This window comes from Chroicocephalus ridibundus, chromosome 14, assembly GCF_963924245.1.
Source record: "Chroicocephalus ridibundus chromosome 14, bChrRid1.1, whole genome shotgun sequence".
NCBI lineage: Eukaryota > Metazoa > Chordata > Aves > Charadriiformes > Laridae > Chroicocephalus > Chroicocephalus ridibundus.
The window spans coordinates 7,648,952-7,668,360 of NC_086297.1; the positions used below are offsets into that span (position 1 = coordinate 7,648,952).

A 19,409-nucleotide genomic window follows, 5' to 3' on the forward strand; every position below is an offset into this window, starting at 1 on the left:
CCGTGCGTCTGGCCACGCCCCTCCCGTCGAGGCCCCGCCCCTCCCGGCGCTTGCCGCGGCGAGCGGTCCCGATCCAGCCCTCGCCCTCTCTTCCGGCCCTGCAGGCAGCAGGAGGTGCCCGTTCGTTAGCTAATTAACGTTAGTAATTAGTAATCCGATCGGGAGGTACCTACAGGGCTGGAGAACCAGCGCGCAGCTCACGCTGCTCAACGCGGGGATGGGAAACAACGGGCGGCAACCAGGCTCGCATCCTCCAGGCCCGGGCAAGCCCAACAGCCCGGGTTGGAGTCGCCCGTCAACCAAGCGAGCAAGCCCCTCCGGCCCCAGCACCCCTAAACTGCCTGCCCTGGCGCCCAGGATGAATTTACACCCTCACCAGGGTGGTGGGTAGAGGTAAAGCCCCCCCCCCCGCCCCCAAGCCTTTTTAAAACCCAGTAGCCCCCCACCTCGCCCCTCCATCCCTTGCCCCTCGCTGCAAAAACCAGACACGCGGCACTGTAGAGATATAGATATATTTGTGGTGATGTTGCATATTTAAGACAACTTTACATAATGCTTCCGACAAGAGTTTTGGCGTCCAACCCCTGCACAGGGGCCGGGCCCTGTGCGGCCCCCTCTCACCCCACATCCCTCCCCAGCTCCACAGCACCCCACGAGGGGTGGGCTGGGGGGGGACCAGCAGATATCCACCCTCGCACACCGAGCTCTCCTTCTCCCTCCGGCACAAAGAGGAGCCTCTTGCGGCACCAGCATCCTTAAACGACAGCGACTGGGAGCGTGACCCCCGCCAGGTGGGGAAGCCCTGGGCTTTGGGGGAAGGTAAAGGATGGCACAGATCTTTGGAGATAGCAAAACGCGACTGGCCAAGCCACCGGCTCCTGAGCAGAGGGGTTGGCCCAGATGGTCTCCAGCTCATCCCCAGCAGCTCCCCTGCCCCAGCCCTGCGCTGGGGCAATACCTCTTCCCAGGCTGCTTGTGAATTCCCACTGCAGTCCCACATGGCACAACTGAAGTGTTGTCCCAGGGTGAAAACCCAACCCAGACTTCTCCATGCAGTGCTGCTCTTCCAGAAAGGAACGACAGGCAGTGCCCAAGCCTGGGAGGACAGCAGGCAGGGGGATGCTCCGCTGCACACTGTGCCCAGAGGAGAGGGGGAAGCAGGAACAGCAGAGAGTGGATGGTGCCAGCTGGGCCTTGTCTTGCCTCTTTGCTTTTTGGCCAGGGAAGCACAGCAGATCCGGAAAGCTTCTGCCAACCATGGAGAAAAGAAAAGGCTGGGCCCAGGGGCTGTGGCACAGGGCAGCCCCTAGGCATGGCGAGCTTCCGTCCCGTCTGCAGCAGGACAATTTTTTGGCAGGGGACTGGGGCGTCCCGTTGCCCAGCCCCAGGGTGTTTGCTGGAGTGGAGACAGAGGCGGCAGAGTAGCTTGTTAGACTTGAACCGAGTGCTCCCCGGCTCATGGAGCCGTCGCACAACACTCACCATCAGCTCCAGACATTTGGCACAGTCGGGCAGCCACCGCAGAGGGAGCAGCACCCCAAAACCCCAGGGGCAACTGAGGGGCGGCAGGGTGCGGCTCCCCAGCAGCCCCCAGCAGAAAATGGGGAAACAGCAAAACAATAATAATAACAATACTACTACTAAAAAAAAAATGTAAACGACCCAGCACCCTGTCCTGTAGCGCCAGGACATCCAAGAGAACAAGGTATGTGACAGTCTGAGGGGAGATGGAGACACAAGGACTTCCCGGCCAACGCGGGGTCTTGTCTCTATTGCACTTTGCATCATATATAATTCTATTTATATATATATTTATAAAAATACAAACTAAAGGGCTGGGGTGGAGGGGGATGAGATGCAAGCCCTGGGCTAGCAGCAGCTCCGTGCACATGGCAGGCTTCGACCCATTCTGCTTCTGCCTGTCCCCAGAGCCCCTTTCCAGCCCTCCTGGGGGGACAGCCAGCAGCACAGGGCCTGATCCTGCAGAGATCCAGCCCAAGGCCAGGCACGGAGGGCAGGGTGCTGAGTTGGTCCAGAGAACACCCATCTGCCAGCCTTCCCCGCCTCCCCCATCGCCCCCCCCGAGGCTCCAAGGCCTGCAGTAACACTCTTCCCGAAAAAAAAACAAACTCTTCCCAGCCGCCAGCACCGTCCTTGCCTTGGAGCTGATGGGCGCCCCGGCACACTTTCCCTGGCCAGCAAGTGCTCGTTCCTGGGGGAGGTGGGCAAGACCGACCTCACAACTCCCCTTCCACACAAAATACCCCAACTGGAGGTTCTTCCTGGCCCAGAGGTTCCCATTCTCTTTTCCTTGAGTGACTACGGTGCAAATCGCACAGGGTGATATAGTCCAGAGACCCCCCGCGCCAGTGACGGAGGATGCTCCTCGCTCCCACGGCTGCCCCCCCGGCTGCTCCTGCTACCTCAGCCGCCCGTCAGGTTTGACGGGCCCCAGTTCTGATTTGGGGTCCGGGGAGAGGGAGCTCCAGGAGGTTTTGCTGCAGGTCTCCAGGGAGCCACAGGCAGAGGGGCTGACAACGCAGACATCCGCCACGGACCAGAAGGCGCTGATGGCACCGTCCGCCCAGTCCTCCAGCGCTTTGCCCGTCAGCTGTGCCTTCTGCACTGCGTCCTCCTCCGCTTCCTCAGAGCGCGGCAGGTTGAGGATCCCCCCCAGGCCCTGGAAGCTCTGCTCCATGTACTCGTTGCGGGGGGGCCCACCGTGCAGCCAGTTGCTGTCGTCTAGGCAGGACAAGGAGAGGTGAGAGAGGGGGATCAGCAGCGCAGCAACATCCCGGCATCTTGCCCTTCCTACTGCCACCCTCCCGGTGGGGCTCAGCACCCAACCCCTTTGCAACCCCAGCTCCCCTCCAGCCCGAGGAGGGGGGTGCTGCTGCGGGATGGATTGAACTGACCCACAAATGGCCCTCTGCAGCTGCCCAGGTTTGAGGACTCACAAGGGCAAGGGGATAACAGCAGGAAGGATGGCTTGTGCCTTCTCATCAGCTGCAGCACCAGGGGAAAGCCCACAGGGACACCCCTCCCACCCCACCTCCAGCTCTGACCTCCAGAGCATCCTCACCTTTCCTGAGAGGCTGCTTGCGGTTGAAGGTCTGGGGCACCACCAGGAACTGATTCTCCCCCAGGGGCTCCCAGAACTGGAGGAGGCGGATGGTCCAGACACCGGGGCGCAGGGGCCGATTAAGGGGGGGCTTGTACTGGGTGAACTCTGCCTCGGCATCTACCGTGATGTCGTAGGAGGCGGCAATGACATAGGTGGGGTCGATCCACACCACCGTGGCCGTCAGGTTGGGGCCCCGTGACCACTTCTGCATGGCCACTGGCTCATCAAAAGGCCCCATCAAACCTCCAAAATTGCGGAAGAGCCTTTCCTTGGGGTCCCACTCTGTGCCCACCTGGAGGGACAGGAGGCACGAAGGTGCAGGGCAGGGAGATACTATCAGCTCAGTGTTTCCCCTCCCCAAACCAGGGAACGCACAAGCGTTGGAGCCCAAAGCAATGCACTGCCCACCCTCCACTGCTCTCCTGCCTGTCTGCACCATGCCGGTGCCAACCCAGCTGTGTGTGATGCCTCCGGCAGCTGCAGGCACTGGATACCACAGCCTCAGCTGCCCCCAAAAGATCCCCCTTCAGGCCCTTTCCCTACCCATCAGCTCCACATCCCACACAGAAGCCAAACTCCCGGACAAAGGTTTGTTCTCAGACATGACAGTGGCATCACGTCCCTCTGTCCCCACAGTGGGCCGGTGGGGGAAAGGAGGAAGGGCAGCACAGCATAGAAAGGCCAGGAAGGAAAGTGGGCATTGCTAGGGAACCCTTCCCCATTTACCTCAAGGTTCTGTAAGCGGTTTGCCTGCCCTCCGTGACCCGCCAGCTTCAGAGCTCCTTGGGGCATCATCCACACCTCCAGCGAGTCTGCCTGCCCAGTTGCTGAATTCTGCACTTCCTGCATCACCAGGTAACCCTGGAAACGGTCGTCATAGAAATATAAGTGCACACTGGATGGGAAGCCCCGGGGCTCAAATCTGGAGAGAGACAGACAGACAGAGAGGTTGCACATCTGAGCATCAGCATCCTCCCAGCACGAGATGCAGGCTACCACTCAAGGTTCAAGCTTGCGGCAAATGCCCCACCTGCAGAGTTTGTCGGCCTTCACTGCTGGCATGGATGTGGCTTTGCGGAGCCCCAGCCTGGAGAAGGCGGTGTAGAAGGTGAGGGTGACATCGCTGAGGCCACTGAGCCCGTCAACGCGGTCATAGACGTTCTCCCAGTACGCCTTCAGGGCCGGCGTGTTGGGGGGGTAGCTGCCGTAGAGATGCGTGTCCAGGATCTCCAGCACCTCCTGATTCACTGTCGACTCAAACTTGCGGGCGAAGAAGGTGGGTCTGGAGAGTTGCTGGAAGAGCACAGGCATTTCTAACAGCGTTGGCTGCAGCCCGTCTGCCCTCCCACCTGAGTGGGGCAGCTGAGAGGGAGACACACTGGGAAGAAACATGCTGGGACCCATCCTGCCCTCTTTGACAGCACAGGCTAAGGAGCAACAAAGCACAGACAGCCTCTACGTGGGATCCTCTATGGCAGGATCAGTGGGAGCGTACAGTACGCTTACTGGTAATGCAGATGGGTTCCCATCTCTCCCACTGCCTCCCCCTTTCTGTGCTCAGAAGCAGCCATGTGTCATCTAGCTCCTTAGCTGCAAACTCCATTCAGACGGGCCCACACCCTGCAGAGCCACTGCAGAGCCCTGCACGCGGCCTGGCCATGTGGAACAGCTTGCAGGATCAGGACCCTGCACTATATAAGCCCAGGACCACTCGAAAATCCTGCTAAATACTCTTTTCAGGGCTGGGTGTATCTCCCCTAAATCTTCCTTGTTCAGCTTACATCCCTACACACCGAGAGCACAGGAGACAGTTTTTCAAAAGGCGTTTTGTCCTGCCAAAGAGGACAGCACTCTGAAGTGGTTTTACTGAAAAGCTATTTGCCCCAAGTGATAGGTTTGCAGGGAAAGAGAAGGAAAATAGGAGGAGAGAAAGTCTGGGAAGAGGAGCAGCATTGCAAGCAAAAGCCTGGCTGCTGGGCAGGGCAGTCAGCATAATCCCACTGCCCGAGTGTTTACAGGCACGTCTATGGCAAGCCCATGGAAGCTGGGGAGCCAATCCTGCCCCTGTCCCTTGCGGGGCTGGGGTGAAGCTCATGGGGACATGCACAGCAGCTGGCATGGCACACAGGGTGCACTGCAGGGGAGCTCAGAGAGGAGAGAGAGACACGGAGGAGGAGAGGGAGCGGGAGGAGAAAGGAGGATCTTTTTCACCTGTAGCCGGAGGAAGTCCTGGGGTTTGAAGTCATTTGGGGAGCACCCACACCAGTCGACTATGTGTTTATATTGGCACTTACAGCCCAGCTTACGGTTCCAGTTGGTCACTCGGAGGTTGTTATCGACCAGCGTCTCACAGGCGTGACTGTTCTCCAGGACCGTGTGGAAGAAGGACTGTGCAGGGCAGAGAAGGGACAGGAGACCCAGTGGGGATGAAGGACAGATGGTTCAAAGGAGACACCTCACCCCTCACTCGCAGGGGAACAGGATAGGCCTCAACAGCTCCTGAACAGAAACCTATCCCTGTTCACAGCGCAGGGCAACGCATATGTGACTCCCCCATCAGTTTTTGTCCAGCCCAGAGGGACATCTGGACCTAAAGCAGGGCTGGATACAAACATGACCCTTGGTCTGTCTGCTTCTCTCACCCCTCTTTCATACCTGGGTCCAGAAAAAGGGAGGCACAAAGCTGCCTGAGCAGAACCATCAATGCCCTCTGCAGCTGCCCAGGGTGGGTTGATGTGGGACAGAGATGTTAAGTACTGCAGGAAGAAAAACCAGCCCATGCCCCGCAGCCAGCACCCACCTCGGCTGGCAGGAGCGTGTAGGTGTAGAACTGGCGCAGCTGGGACACCAGGTGGTCCTCAGTGTAGACCACGTACTCCACAAAGCTGCGCGTCAGCGAGAACCAGTCGGAGCCCCCGTCCACCACGATGCCCTCAGGGATGTGGCGCTCGCCCAGCCGCCACATGTGTGAGTCACACTCGTGGAACAGGCGGTCCAAGCCCTGCTTTTTGATAAACCTGGGCACGGGGACAAGGATGAGGGGTTAGGGGTGTCATCCACTTCGCTGAGTGCAGCTGCAGCCAGAACATCCCCCCAGCCCCAACTGTTTCAGTTCTTTTCTGAAATCCTTCCTTTCTGTTCCTCCAGTTCAGTTCTGCCCGTAGCTGGGATTACCTGATAGCTGGGATTACCTGGCGTTGTCTCGGCCATGAGACTTGAGGAAGTTCTTATCTCGGTATTTGGACAGGAACATCACCAGCTCATCATTGGTCCTGAGGTGCAAATTAGAAGGCATTAACGGCCCCTGGGGTAAAGCAGCCCAATAAACATTTATGCTGCAAGAGCCATCAGACATACAGAGCCTAAAGCTGTTTTGTGGATGCTGACTCAAACCCTCGTCCCATCACTGGGGAGACACAGATGCAGCCTCTCTGCTGTCTGGCGCCTCACATACATGTTTGCCTGCAACACCCAGACCGCAGGAAAAAACAGCCTCCGAGGTACTGGCTGGTCTCCTCTGCAGAGATGGGACCAGCGTGGCCCTGGAGCATCATCACCAGCACGTGGGTGCAATCTCCAACCCCATCTTCCCTCAGCTCCCTGCTCCTCCCTGCGCCTCCAAGGCTGCTGCAGCATCACGCATCCCAAACACCTCCATCATCCTTCTCTGCCCCAGCAAGGTCCTCACCTCGTGGGGTAGTCAGTGGCGCTCAGGTTGATGAAGAAGTCCCAGGGCCACTCAGCCAGTTCCAGCAGGTCCTTCATACTACGCAAGTACATCTTCAGCAGGCTGGCACCTCCCCAGATGGTGACCATGCGCCAGGGCGTCACACGGATGTTGGGGTAGTGCCGGGCCAGCTCCACTGCCTCGTGATGGAGGTAGTTGGAGCGCTGTCAGGGAACACATCTCACCATCAGCGGGGGGCTCATCTTCCTGGGGCCTCCTTGCTGCCTCCCTGGGGTCAGCCCTTATGGCAGCCTCCGCAGGGAGGAGAGCAGCAAGACGAGACTGCCCTGGGCAAGAGGGATAGATCCTGCTTCCTTGGGCAGAAATAGGGGTGGGAGAGTCACAGTTCCACCAGCAGCAAGGACAAATGCTACCCAGACACCTCCTCCACTCACTGCCCAGCCACACCCCAGCTCTGTCCCAGCAACGGATGGATCTGGGCACTGTTAGCAACCCACTCCCCTCACCCCTGCCGCACACCTTGTCGACATGGATGTAGAAGAAGTGCTGCTGGTGGTACACCGCCTTGATGAGCCGCTTCAGCTGGCGAATGGCCCTGCCGTGCACAACCAGCATGTAGGCAATGCGCACGGGCTTGCTGGGGGGTGCCTGCTGCAGCCGGCTCTCGTCCCACTGGATGACGGGGCTGACTTTGCCTGCGCAAGGAGGGAGAGGGCTGTCAGACACCCCTGGCCTTGGCACCCACCACCCAGAGCTCCCGATAAACCACAGAGACCTGAGCAAGGCAGAGGACAGTGGGGGAAAAGCTTGGCCTCATGCTTCCCATCATGCTGCAGTGCCAGGGCACGGTGGCACACGCAGCCCCTTGGCATTAAATTGTCAGGGATGTCTTAGGAAAGGGGGGGTGCCCTTCTCTGGCCCTCAAAACAGAAGATGCAGCTGGGTCTGGCTCTGACCTCTGCAGGCTGGGCTGAACGGCCCAGCTTAAGGAGGCTCTCTTTGATTGGATTACGGAGATAGCAGTAATCTGGGAATCAGCGACAGATTGAGGCCACTTTTTGCCAGGTGGGACAGTTTGGTGACATAAGGAAGGTGGCCCACGCGCCTGGCTGGGATATTCCCGATGCCCAGGGGCGACTGGGAACACTCCAGCAGGACTCACCCGAGAGCTGGCAGTGGCGAGGCACAGACTGGGGCATGAGGCTGCCGGCCCGGTGCAGACACACCACATTGGCGATCTCCTGTTGGCACTGCTTGCTGCTGGCCCGGGCCAGTGCCGAGAGGGCATCTTTGCCCGTGATTTCACACTTGGGGGTGAAGCTGTTCTCGGTGGGCTGGGGAGCCCCCTCTACGCTGCCCGTGTCACCCTGCTGGAAGATGGCCAGCTGGGCCTCCCCGCGCAGCTCCGTCAGGTTCCTCCGGCTGGAAGAGTCCGGTGCGGCCGGCAGCCTCCGTCCTGGTTTGTGTCTCACTGTGACGGCTCTCACCACCTTGGACACCAGCGCCCCGGGGCTGTCCGGCCGTCCCCGCCACCGCCCGTGCTTCCGACTGGCACTGCCCCGGCGCCCGGCAGAGCTATCCGAGTCCTTGGAGCCGTCACTGCTCTCGGGCAATCTGGCTTTTTTCTGCCGCTCCTGTACCAGTTCCAGGTGGTGCAGAAGAGAGGACAGACAGCATTACCTTGGGCCTGCTTCCCTCCGGCTCTGCCAACATGCTCCCCAGAGCATCCTTGTTCTCAGAGCTCGATACTCCCAGTCCCCATGTTGCTCAGAGCTACAAAACGTCAGGCTCTTCAGGAGCAGCCACTGTGTACAAACGACACTACACCACCCCCTCTGCCACTTAAAATCCCACAGCACCTCCCTGCATGGTCCTACGCCCCCCTCACAGGGACAGCCCCCTATATGCCAGCAAGGGAGATGCCAATTTGTAGACCTCATCATCACAGCACCCCAGACGCACAAAGAAGGTCTTGGTCTTTGCCATTTGCAGGACTAACTGGGCAAGGTTGGTTGTATCTGCATCAGTCACTAGCGACCCTCTGGGGTCCTGCATGGGCAGGGGCACCCCCAGACAATGGGGACACACACAGGGCTGCTCCGTCTGGCAGTGGTTATTTTACCAGAAGGCAAATGGACCAGCTCCTCCCTGCCATGATCACGTTGTGAGCCCAAGACTAGCAGACCCGTGTGGGAACCGGGGTCCCTGGCAGCGGCAGATGCAGTCTCTGGGGCTGAAAGCACCAGAGAGGCACTGAACGAGGTCCTGCCTGCACTCCACTCCCCAGGCTCTGGCTCCCTGCACTGGGCTGCAGCAGTCACTGTGATCGCCAGCTTCTCTAGAAATTCCTTTAACAAACCCTCCCGCCGAGCCAAGCGGATGTGTAAAGGGAGCAGTTAATTATGGTTCGTTACCTCTGCCAGGCTGGCTGATGAGCAGAAACCAGTCAGCCTTGGGGAGAGCAGAGAGTTGGAAAGTTTGGATGCCCATGAGAGCCATGCTTGTGGGAAAGCACTTTCCCAGCGAGTGGTGCCAGCAGGGCTGGGGCTGAATGCCCTCAGCCCACTGCAGGTGCTCCCACCAGGCCTCCCAGGGCTATTGCAAAACACCCTCAAAACCTTGCCTGCCCAGACACTGCACCGGGCACCACGGGAGGCAGTGCGTGCATCAGGGGCTATTCCTGGGCAGCAGCATCTTCTGAGGACAGGCAGATGGCTCACAAGGACAGCCCTCTGCACCAGCCCTCCTGTGGGCATAGCTGCTGGGAAGGTCACGGCTAGGAGAAGCCATTCCGTACAAAGGCTGGAAAGCATCTGGCAAGATCTGCCTGCTCCAGTGTCCCTGAACTACCCACGTTGTGGTGGCACAGCCTGCAAACCATGGCTACCCAGGAAGGGGCCAAGCCACCGCTTAACTTCCGAGGGGCTGGCGTCAGCAAGGATCAGCCAAGCCCCCTTCTGCCCAGACAGTCGTCACAGGTGGTCCGAGACCGGCGGCAAACCTGTCATTAGTCACCATGCGGGACCATCTGTTCGAGAGTTATAAACCTGTTTTCTCCACCGAGCACCATAGGACTGGGGAGGTGACAAGCAAGGAGTGAACCTCTTCCTGCAGGGATGGGGCTGAGCCTGCAGAAGAGACCTGTCGGCCCCACTCGCACCCTCCGCTCCCCAACACGCCTGTCTCTGGGGACAGCCCCTGCATGATGCCCACCCTCGGTTACAGTCCTGCTCATCCCCCTGGAAAGAGCCCCATTGCCAGCTCACAAGCACACCCAGCTGCCTTCCCCAGTAGGGAAGTCCTTAGAAGCATCGCCAGCCTTTCCGGAGCTGCCAGTTAACAAACTCAATGGCTTCTAATTACTGCACCACAGCACAGCAATCCCTCCACCCCAGCCTGGCAGGGAATGACTCCGGCCACGTTGTTATGCTGTATTTAAGACTTGTGTGCAGGAATTCTGGCAAGGCTCCCCGTCCCCCTCCTCCCAACATACAGATGACTCTGACTCCAGCCAAAGGTCACTTCTCCTGTCCTGGGTCCCCCTGATGTGACACCACCATCCCCACAGTAACACAGAGCTGTGGAGCACCCCATCCCCAGCCCAGGTCTGGCTGCGCCAGTATCTCCAAGCCGCCTGCCATTGCAAGGAGCAGAGCTAACAGCATCTGGTGTCCTGCAGGGTTCCCACTCTCGCGTCTGCCACATACGAGCACTCATCAGGCAAAACCAGCGCCAGAATGTTCCAAAGTCACCAAAGGAATCCAGATGCTTAACTGCCAATTGCAGCAGCAGACCCTTAAGCCTCACAATTAAAATGGCTGGAGACAGCCCCCTAAAAACAAGCTCTCTGGGGGGAAAAATAAAAATCAAGGAATCTCAGCAAAGCTGGAAGAAAACATGTTTCGTAGGAAGCTTCTCTAGAGGCTGCAGCACATGAGGACACCAACACACAGGCCCCAGAGAGGTGCTGCCTCCTGCCTGGAAGGAGAAAGATAGGAGATGAAGTGGGAGAAGAGACGTGACTGGGCTAAAACCCTTCTCCCAACTGACAGATCCTCTTCTTCGCCCACAAGGACACTGTTGGTTTGCATTTTCCCAGTGCCAGCTCCACTGCACTCCATGACGCTCATATACTCGATCAGGAGCTGCTGGTGTCACCACGATGGAAGCAGGATCGTTCTGGCCCCTCCATCTCCCACCTTTGTGTGCAGACAGGCTCACACTGTAGCAGGGATGCTATCTGTGAAGGGTTAGGTACTGATGGGAATTTCCTCTCCCATCTGTCAGTCCGGACAGGGACTGTGGTGTCTGATTGTGGTGGAACAAGATGAGATAATTTGGCTTCCTGCAGGTAGGAAACTCAGTGTTGACCTGGGTGGATGGAGACTGATCAAATCTCAGATGGTCTGCACATCATAAAGCATCTGTTTGGTGAACAAAGAGAGCCTGTAGGACCCTGACATCGGGCTTGCAAAGAGAAGCGACGTGATTCAACTGTCATGGCCTTCTCGAGGAGGGTTGGGCTGGTGGCTCTGATGTGGCTGAAGCCCGTTACAGAGAGCAGTCAGTGCTGCTGGTGCAAGATGGATTTACAAGCTGCTCTGGTGAAGGGCAGAGATCCTCCCTCAGCCTCTGCTCAACTCGTACCAGGGAACCACTGGGGATGGAGCAGGGGAAGCTCTTCCCTCCTCTACAAAGGGAAGGAAAAGGAAACCAGCAGGCTTTGAAGAACTGAGCAGGACGGAGAAAGAGGCTGCCACCAGCAGAGATCAGAGCAGCCCTTTTGGGAACACCTAGGCAGTGCAGGCAGCTGCCAGCCCGCGGCACAGGGTTGCAGCGCAGCCTCCGAGTGCTGCGGGTGTGCCATCCAAAGGCGCTACTCTGGAGGGGAAGGTAAGCTCACCCAACTCCAGACACTCCATGGCATTTACAGGACTCTAGTCTCTATACAGTGAGTCACAGCCCAGTCGTGGTATGGAAGGGGGCATTTACTCTGGCAATTAAGATATCTCAAGGTTCCCCAAATCGTTACATGTCTGCAAGGTCACGCTCTCCTGGGAGGGTTCCTTCAGCTTTACCAGAAATGCCCCTGGGGAACGGCGGCTCCTCCAGGTCTGGCCAAAATCAGAAGCTGCAGGAGGGCACAGAAACCAAGAGCTTTGCCATTTTATAAGAAATAAAGGTTAACTGGACTTTTCCCGGCTTGCTAATGGGTTTGGGCTGTCTGTAAAGTTCAGGATGGTTCTTGCCTTCTCCGAAGAGGTTCGTCCATTCCCAAGCCCTGGAGTCAGAACTGCTGGTGGCAAATGGGACTCGTGGCCAAACCTGCCAGCTGCCCAGCCCAGTTTTGGGAAGAGACCTGGGAAAACCAGGTGAGGAGGGAGGACAAAAGAAAAACAGACGAGCAGTGCAGGACAGTGCAGAGAGGGAAGGAGAAGCTGGGAGAGGTGAAGTGATTTGATCAAGGTCACAGGAAAGGGGAAGGGGTAGTCGGGCATTCCCAGCTGCCACCATCAGTCTGCTTTCATGCTCTTAGCGCCTCCAGATCAAGGGGAACTCCATGTCCCCTCTCCTTGCTGCATTTATTTGTTGGTTCTGTTTTGGTGTTGGGCAGCACACGAGGGTGCTCACGGCCATTCCCAGCGTCCCAAGAGGAGGTCTGGGGCTGGGAATTAATCTGCCGAGCGAAGGTCTCTGCCTGAGATACCTTCCCACCTGCAAGGGGCTGCCCAGTTACCCTTCTCACCTCTTTACTCTCTGAGAAAACCTTCTAGTCCTGTGAAAAGACTTGCCGACCATGGGGTCACCCTCCACATGAGGAGGCGCCCCACGATGGGAAGAATCTCGCCCCTCCAGAGATCCCCACCTCTCACCTCACGGCCACTGGTTTTGCTCTGCCACAGCTCACCCCATGCGTACCCCCACACAGCCCCCAGCTCTTGCTACACGCTGTCCCCCCTCCTGCCAAACCCGGCTTCATCGTCACCTCAATGGAGGGTCTTTATAGCCCTTGGAGTACAAGGGTCCTATCCAAGATGAGGGGCTGAGGTCCCACACAGACATTCGCCAAGGAAGCCCATACAGGGACTCTCAGCCCTCCCCAGCTCTTGAAGATGTCAGCTTCAGCCACTGGTTCACCCAGATGCAGTGGGCCTGAACAGAGTCCAGGCAGTTTGCAACAAACAAATACATTCAAATAAGCAAACCCAAGCTCAAGAGCTTTGTTCGAAGGTGGCAGCAGAGTTCTCCAGAGGCCTGGGTCTTCCTCGACACTGGCTCCCTGTCTGACCTTGGCCAAACACCTTCATCAGCCCGTGCTTCAGTTTCCCCACACATAAAAAAGAGGTAACGCTTTTTGCCTTAGCAGAGTGTTCTGGTATAAAGCCAGCAGATGACTGCAAAAGGTCCTTGTACCCTCGCACTTCACAGGGACATCCCTGACCGGACCAGCCAAACAAAAGCCGCCACAAACTTGCTGAGCTGCTGTGCGTGCTCCCCCCAGCTCTCTTAATTACCGTGTGGTTTTGTATTTCTCTGGCTCAGGTACGACCAGCCCCAGCTTCCCACAGCGTCTCCCAAAACACAGCGAAGCGCGAGACCCCTGGCGAACTTCCCACCCCACGCCGGACCCCCGCAGACAACCCCTAGGCCACAATGTCCCCTTCTCAGGTGCCACAACCCCACACTGCCGCAGCCGGAGCCCCCTCACAGGCCACGGCCCACCCCACGGCTACTGCCTATGGCAGCCTGCGACCTGTGGGACCCCCACCCACACCAGGAAGCCCGTCCTGGGATGGGACCTCGCCAGTCCCACAGAGTCACCCCGGGGGGAAGGCATCCCCTTCATGTCCCCTCTCAGCTCCAGAGCAAGGGGACATGCCAGCCCTTGGGGCACTGCCTCCCCAGGGACCCCCAACCCAAGGGCCTCCCCGGCCCCAAGAGCCCCCCACAGCACGCACCGGCCTCCTATGATCCCCCCAGGCCCCCTGCCCGTCTCAAGCCCCTCACTGCCTCCCCTTGTCCCCTTCAGCCCCCTTATCACCCCCCCAGTCCCCTCATCGCCCCCTACCCGCCTCAGCACCCCCCCAGCTCCTTATCGCCCCCCTATCCCCCTCAGCACCCCTCTAATTCCCTCATCACCCCCTCAGCCCCCTTATTGCCCCCCAACCCCCTCAGCACCCCCGCAGCCCCTTTAGTGCCCCCTCAGCAACCTCCCCTCAGCAGCCCCACAGACCATGTATTGTCCCCCTCAGCATCCTCACCGCCCCTCCAAGCCCCCTTATCGCCCCCCCTACCCCCCGCCAGCCCCCTTACCGCCCCCCTCAGCCCCCCGTCCCCGCACCGCCCCCTCGGTCCCCGCCGGCAGGCCCCGGTCCGCCGGTCCGGCCCCCCGCCCCGCGGCGCACCTCAGCCGGTCCCTCCTCATCCAGGCCGGCGGAGGTCCAGAGGACGAGCCCCTGCAGCAGGAGGATGGCGAGGGCCGTGGCCACCGCCAGCCGGTAGCGCCGGGCCAGCTTCCGCGCCCGCCCGCTGGCCACCATCGTCACGGCCGCTCCGCCGCGGCAGGGCGGGCTGCGCCGGCGCGCGCCTCCCCCGCGCACGCGCCGGGCGGGGCGGGGGGGCGGGGCCGGGGGGCGCTGGGGAGGGGGGGCGAAGAGTGAGTGAGCGAGTGAGTGAGTGACTCGTGTGCGCGCGCGCGCGCGCGCGCGCGCGCGTGTGTGTGTGTGTGTGTGTGTGTGTGTGTGTGTGTGTGTGTGAGTGAGACTCTGTGTGTGTGTGACTCACTCTGTGTGTGTGAGAGAGACTGTGTGTGTGTGACTGTGTGTGTGTGTGTGTGTGTGTGTATGTGTATGTGAGACTGTGTGTGTGTGTGACTGTGTGTGTGTGAGTGTCTGTGTCTCTGTGTGTAAGTGTATGCAAGTGTGTGCGTGTATGTGTGTGCACGTGTGTGTGTGTGTAACTGTGTGTGTGTAAGTGTATGTGTGTGTGTATATGTGTGCACTTGTGTGTGTGTGTAACTGTAACTAACTCTGTGTGTGTAACTGGGTGTTTAACTGTGCGTAACTGTGTGTATGTAAGTGTATGTAAGTGTGTGCTTGTATATGTGTGCACGTGTGTGCATGTGTGTGTGTAACTGTGTGTAACTGTAACTCTGTGTGTGTAACTGTGTGTGCGTGTGTGTGTAACTGTAACTCTGTGTGTGTGTAACTGTGTGCATAACCGTGTGCGTGTGTGTAACTGTGTGTGTGCATGTGTGTAACTGTGTGCGTGTGCATATGTGTGTGTAACTGTATGTAAGTGTGTGCGTGTATGTGTGTGCACGTGTGTAACTGTGCGTGTATATGTGTGTGCACGTGTGTAACTGTGTGTGTAACTGCGTGTGTGCATATGTGTGTGTAACTGTGTGTGCATGTGTGTGTGTAACTGTGTGCACGTATGTGTGTGTATGTGTGTGTAACTGCATGTGTGTGTGTAACTGTGCGTGCGCATATGTGTGTAACTGTGTGTGTGCGTGTGTGCATAACTGAGTGTAAGTGTGTGTGTATGTATGTGTGTGCACAGATGTGTGTGCATGTGTGTCCGTGCACACATGTGTGTGTGCATGTTGTGTTTGTTGCACTGGGGGTGTGTGTGTATGTGTGCGTGTCTGTGTGTTGCACCAGGGTGTGCCTGTGCGTGTGCCTGTACATGTGAACCGGGGTGTGGGTGCGTGTGTGTGCGCAGTGGGGTGTGCATGTGTGTGTGTGCATGTACGCGTTCACACACACCGAGGTGCGCAGGATGTGTGTGCACACCTGCACGTGTGTGTTGTGGGCCCGTACGGACATGCGTGTGTGTGCACGGGAGCGTGTATATGAGCATGATCCTGCGTGTGCACGTGATGTGTGTGCACATGGACACACGTATTGTGGGCGCTTATGTGCACGCGTGTGTGTGCACAGGGGCGTGTATATGAGCATGTTCCTGCGTGTGCACGTGATGTGCGTGCACATGGACACATGTATTGCGGGTGCTTAATTACATGGATGTGTGTGCACAGGGGCATGTACCTGAGCATGACCGCTTGCACGTGATGTATGTGCACACGCACACGTGATGTGTGTACACGGACACAGGTATCGTGGGTATTTACGTACGTGCGTGTGTGTGTGCACAGGGGCGTTTCTATGAGCGTGTTCACGTGTGTGCACGTGATGTACGTGCCCATGATGTACGTGCACTTGGACACACATATTGTGGGCACGTACACACACGCATGTGTGTGCACAGGGGCGTATCTATGAGCGCGTTCGTGTGTGTGCACATCATGTACGTGCCCACGGGCGCGCGCCTGCGAGCGCAGGGGGGTGTGAGCGGCACACACGTGTGCAGGGGGCACACCATGCGTGCGGAGGTGCGGGGCGTCCCGTCGCAGCGGTGTGGGGCTGGACACGGTGCCCGCTGCCCCCGAGGGCGCCCGCAGCCCCGCTCCCCCCGCAGGCAGGGTGCCGGGGCCGTGCTGCACCGCACGACCCCCCCGCCGCTGCTCGGGGGGCTGTCGGCAGCGGGAGGCATCACCAGGACCCCTACGCTGCTTTTTGGGTGCCCAGGGGTGGGTGCCAAGTCTGCTGCTGCCCCAAAGCCACCAGAATGGTTTTAAACTAAAAGAGGGCAGTTTCAGACTAAATAAAAAGAAGAACATTTTTATGCTGAGGGTGGTGAGACACTGGCCCAGGCTGCCCAGTGCTATGGTTTGAGGAACCCACAACAATTTGTTGTCCTTTAGACAGCTATTCTCTCACCCGATGACCCCTCCCCACCCAGGAAGGGGAATCGGGGAAAAAACAAGGAAACCTGAGGGTTGACATATAAATAGGTTTAATAGGATAAGACTAAATAATTAATAACACTAAAGAACTGATATTGATCCCGATACCAATATAAAATCGACAAGGATCACACCCAGCCCATTCCCCCAGCAGAAGCTGTGCGCTCCCCGCAGGGACAGCCAATGTGGGACACTGCGAGCACTGCGGCTTCGGGAGGAAGGGACGGGCTCGGGGCTCCGGCACTGGGGCAAGGAGTTCTCAGGGTCGCAGCCATCAAGGGAGAGAGAGAACTCCTCAGCAAACTTTCTAATTTCGATTGAATGTGCTGTTCATGGTATGAAATAACCCCGTTGGCAGCTTGGGTCAAGTGCCTGGGTCTCGCTGCTCCTCGTCCCCACACCTGGGGAGCTCGGAAACACCGAGACCTTGAAACCCGCACACCAGACCTGGCTGTAAAGTAGGTATTTTCACCAATTCAGACACTGGAGTCTTCTAAAAGTGCCGTTTTCCCAAGCCTTAGAAGAGACCTTACTGAAAAGTAAAATTACCAGAAGAGAAACAAACCCTGTGTCGCACAAAGCAGGACACACAGTGGGGTGGGAGATGCCCCATCCCTGGAAACATTCCACGTCAGGTTGGATGTGGCTCTGAGCAACCTGGTCTAGATTGTCCCTACCCTGGAAGATGTCCCTGCCCGTGGCAGGGGGTTGGAGTAAATGGCCCTTAAAGGTCCCTTTGGACCCAAACCATGCGATGATTTATGGTTGTCAGAGCGAGAGCAGCCCCGACGGCAGGAGACACTTGTGTGGAGGCGTGGGCATGGCTGGGGCTGCACAAACCCGTCCTGCCGCCAAGCTTGATTTAAGAAAAAAAACCCACCCCGTTCCTCTTTGTGCTGCGATAAAACCTGAAATGGTTCAAAACCTCTCCCAGGACACCCGCCCAGTGAGCAGCGCTCCTGGCGAACTCCCAGGGGGAGAGAAGGCAGCAGAAGTGCCCTGGGATGGGACCTGGGCTCCAGGGCAGAGCTGTGCCAGTGGCAGACCCTGGCCACAGGAGCCACAGCTTCGCCGGCCAAACCCTGCTTATCCCCTGGAAAAGCTGCTGGGGGAGGGAAGATATTTCAGGTGGGGAAATCGGAAGCAGTGTCTGGGTGGTGATAGCAGCTCCGGGAGCCCCCTGAGCTCCTGAGAGCTCCCTGGGCAGAGGACCACAAAGATGCTGGGAGGGCTGGAGCCCCTCTGCTGTGAGGACAGGCTGAGAGAGTTGGGGGGGTTCAGCCTGGAGAAGAGAAGGCTCCGGGGAGACCTTAGAGCCCCTTCCAGTCCCTAAAGGGGCTCCAGGAAAGCTGGGGAGGGACTCTGGATCAGGGAGGGGAGCCATAGGATGAGGGTTAATGGTTTTAAACTGAAAGAGGGGAGATTTAGATTAGACATTAGGAAGAAATTCTTTCCTGTGAGGGTGACAAGACACTGGCCCAGGTTGCCCAGAGAAGCTGTGGCTGCCCCATCCCTGGAGGGGTTCAAGGCCAGGTTGGATGGGGCTTGGAGCAACCTGGGCTGGTGGGAGGTGTCCCTGCCCAGGGCAGGGGGTGGCACTGGGTGACCTTTAAGGTCCCTTCCAACCCAAACCATTCCATGATTCTATGATTTCCCTTGTACAGGAGCAGTGTGGTCCATGCCCATAAAGGCTGAGAGATGCAGGACTGTCTCAGCATCTCCACACTGGCAGGAAAAGGCTCACCACATGCAAGAGTGAGACCTCCCAGCATGTAACGAAAGGGCAGCCTGGGGTGCCCCGTCCCTGGGCAGGCTGCGGTTCCAGGGCCAGCGGTGAGCGTGGGCACAGCTCTGCCCCAGCGCTGCTTCCTCACCAGGGCTTTGAGCAATGCGTAAGTGAGGCTCAAGCCAGAAAACACACAGCTTGTCCGTAAAATGGGCAAAAAACCCCTCATCATCCCTCCTCTGCTGGAAAAGGCTCAGTCTTCCCTGTGTTATTCCCCTGTTCCAGCTCTTCACCTTGCGAGGCATGAGAGACAAATCACAGTTTAACAGTGTTTAGAAGCTGTTTATCAAAAACAAGTCGGAGGCACTCTCACAGCCTGTCACCGCGCAGTTTCCCGGGTAGCAAGAGCAGTTTGGGAAGAAGTTGCCCATCCCTGGGGGTGCAAGACTCATGCTCCCCCACGCCAGCTTCTTCCTGAGGGTACCTGCCCCAGCACACGTCCCTGGGGAAGGGGGAGCAGGGAGCCTCGAGCTTTCTGATGGAGAGGAAGGAAATGCTCTAAGGAAAGATGCAGGTGCTCCCCAAATCCTGCCATCCTCCCTGGAGAGGCAGGAGCAGAAAGCTGGGGTGCACCCCTAGTTCATGGTTGGAGGGGGGTAAAGCGTGTGACTTCACCCAGGAACCCCCCAGATAACCCCCCTCCCCTGCATTACACCTGCCACTCATGCAACGCTCCATTTCCTACCAGATCGTGACCAAACCCATTTATTACGGGAGTTATTTACACTCAGTTACTGCACAGCTTCCTTAGAAAAACCACCGGCGGCCGCAATCACACCTCAGCCCCAGCGCCGGCTCTTCCACCCGCGCGGCCCTCGGCTCCCTTCACCCCCGGGGTCAGCCTTGTGGCTTAACCCAGCCCAGAGCCAAAGAAAGCCCGAGGAGCAGAAGACAGACACCTTCCTCCTGCTTACCGAGCCACGGCTGCCCCCCCGCACCCCAACTCAGCTTTCCCCCTGCCCGAGGATCTGTAGCCCCATGGCTCTGCCTCGTTTGCTCTCCT

The 19,409-nt window shown here is 58.2% G+C and overlaps 1 protein-coding gene across 1 annotated transcript; it reads right to left on the reverse strand.

Moving 5' to 3' along the window:
• Positions 1–502: 502 nt before the first annotated feature.
• XYLT2 (xylosyltransferase 2) lies at positions 503–14,401 on the reverse strand. The gene is made up of 11 exons (XM_063352141.1): positions 14,219–14,401; positions 7,975–8,446; positions 7,332–7,507; positions 6,813–7,015; positions 6,316–6,396; positions 5,925–6,141; positions 5,336–5,512; positions 4,155–4,417; positions 3,851–4,046; positions 3,083–3,416; positions 503–2,742 (listed from the first exon to the last, which is right to left on the reverse strand). The coding sequence occupies exons 1-11, from the start codon at positions 14,351–14,353 to the stop codon at positions 2,420–2,422; spliced, it is 2,577 nt and encodes an 858-aa protein (XP_063208211.1). The 5' UTR covers positions 14,354–14,401; the 3' UTR covers positions 503–2,419.
• Between the last annotated feature and the right edge of the window lie 5,008 nt (positions 14,402–19,409).

What these genes read in the sequence shown, in the direction of transcription:
- XYLT2 (XM_063352141.1), bottom strand. Translation starts at nt 14,353, where the DNA reads ATGGTGGCCAGCGGGCGGGCGCGGAAGCTGGCCCGGCGCTACCGGCTG. An exon ending in ACACGCTCCTGCCAGCCGAG is followed by an intron (nt 5,513 to 5,924) that starts GTGGGTGCTGGC and finishes TGCCCTGCACAG; the next exon opens with TCCTTCTTCCACACGGTCCT. An exon ending in CAAGCAGCCTCTCAGGAAAG is followed by an intron (nt 2,743 to 3,082) that starts GTGAGGATGCTC and finishes TGTCCTGCCTAG; the next exon opens with ACGACAGCAACTGGCTGCAC.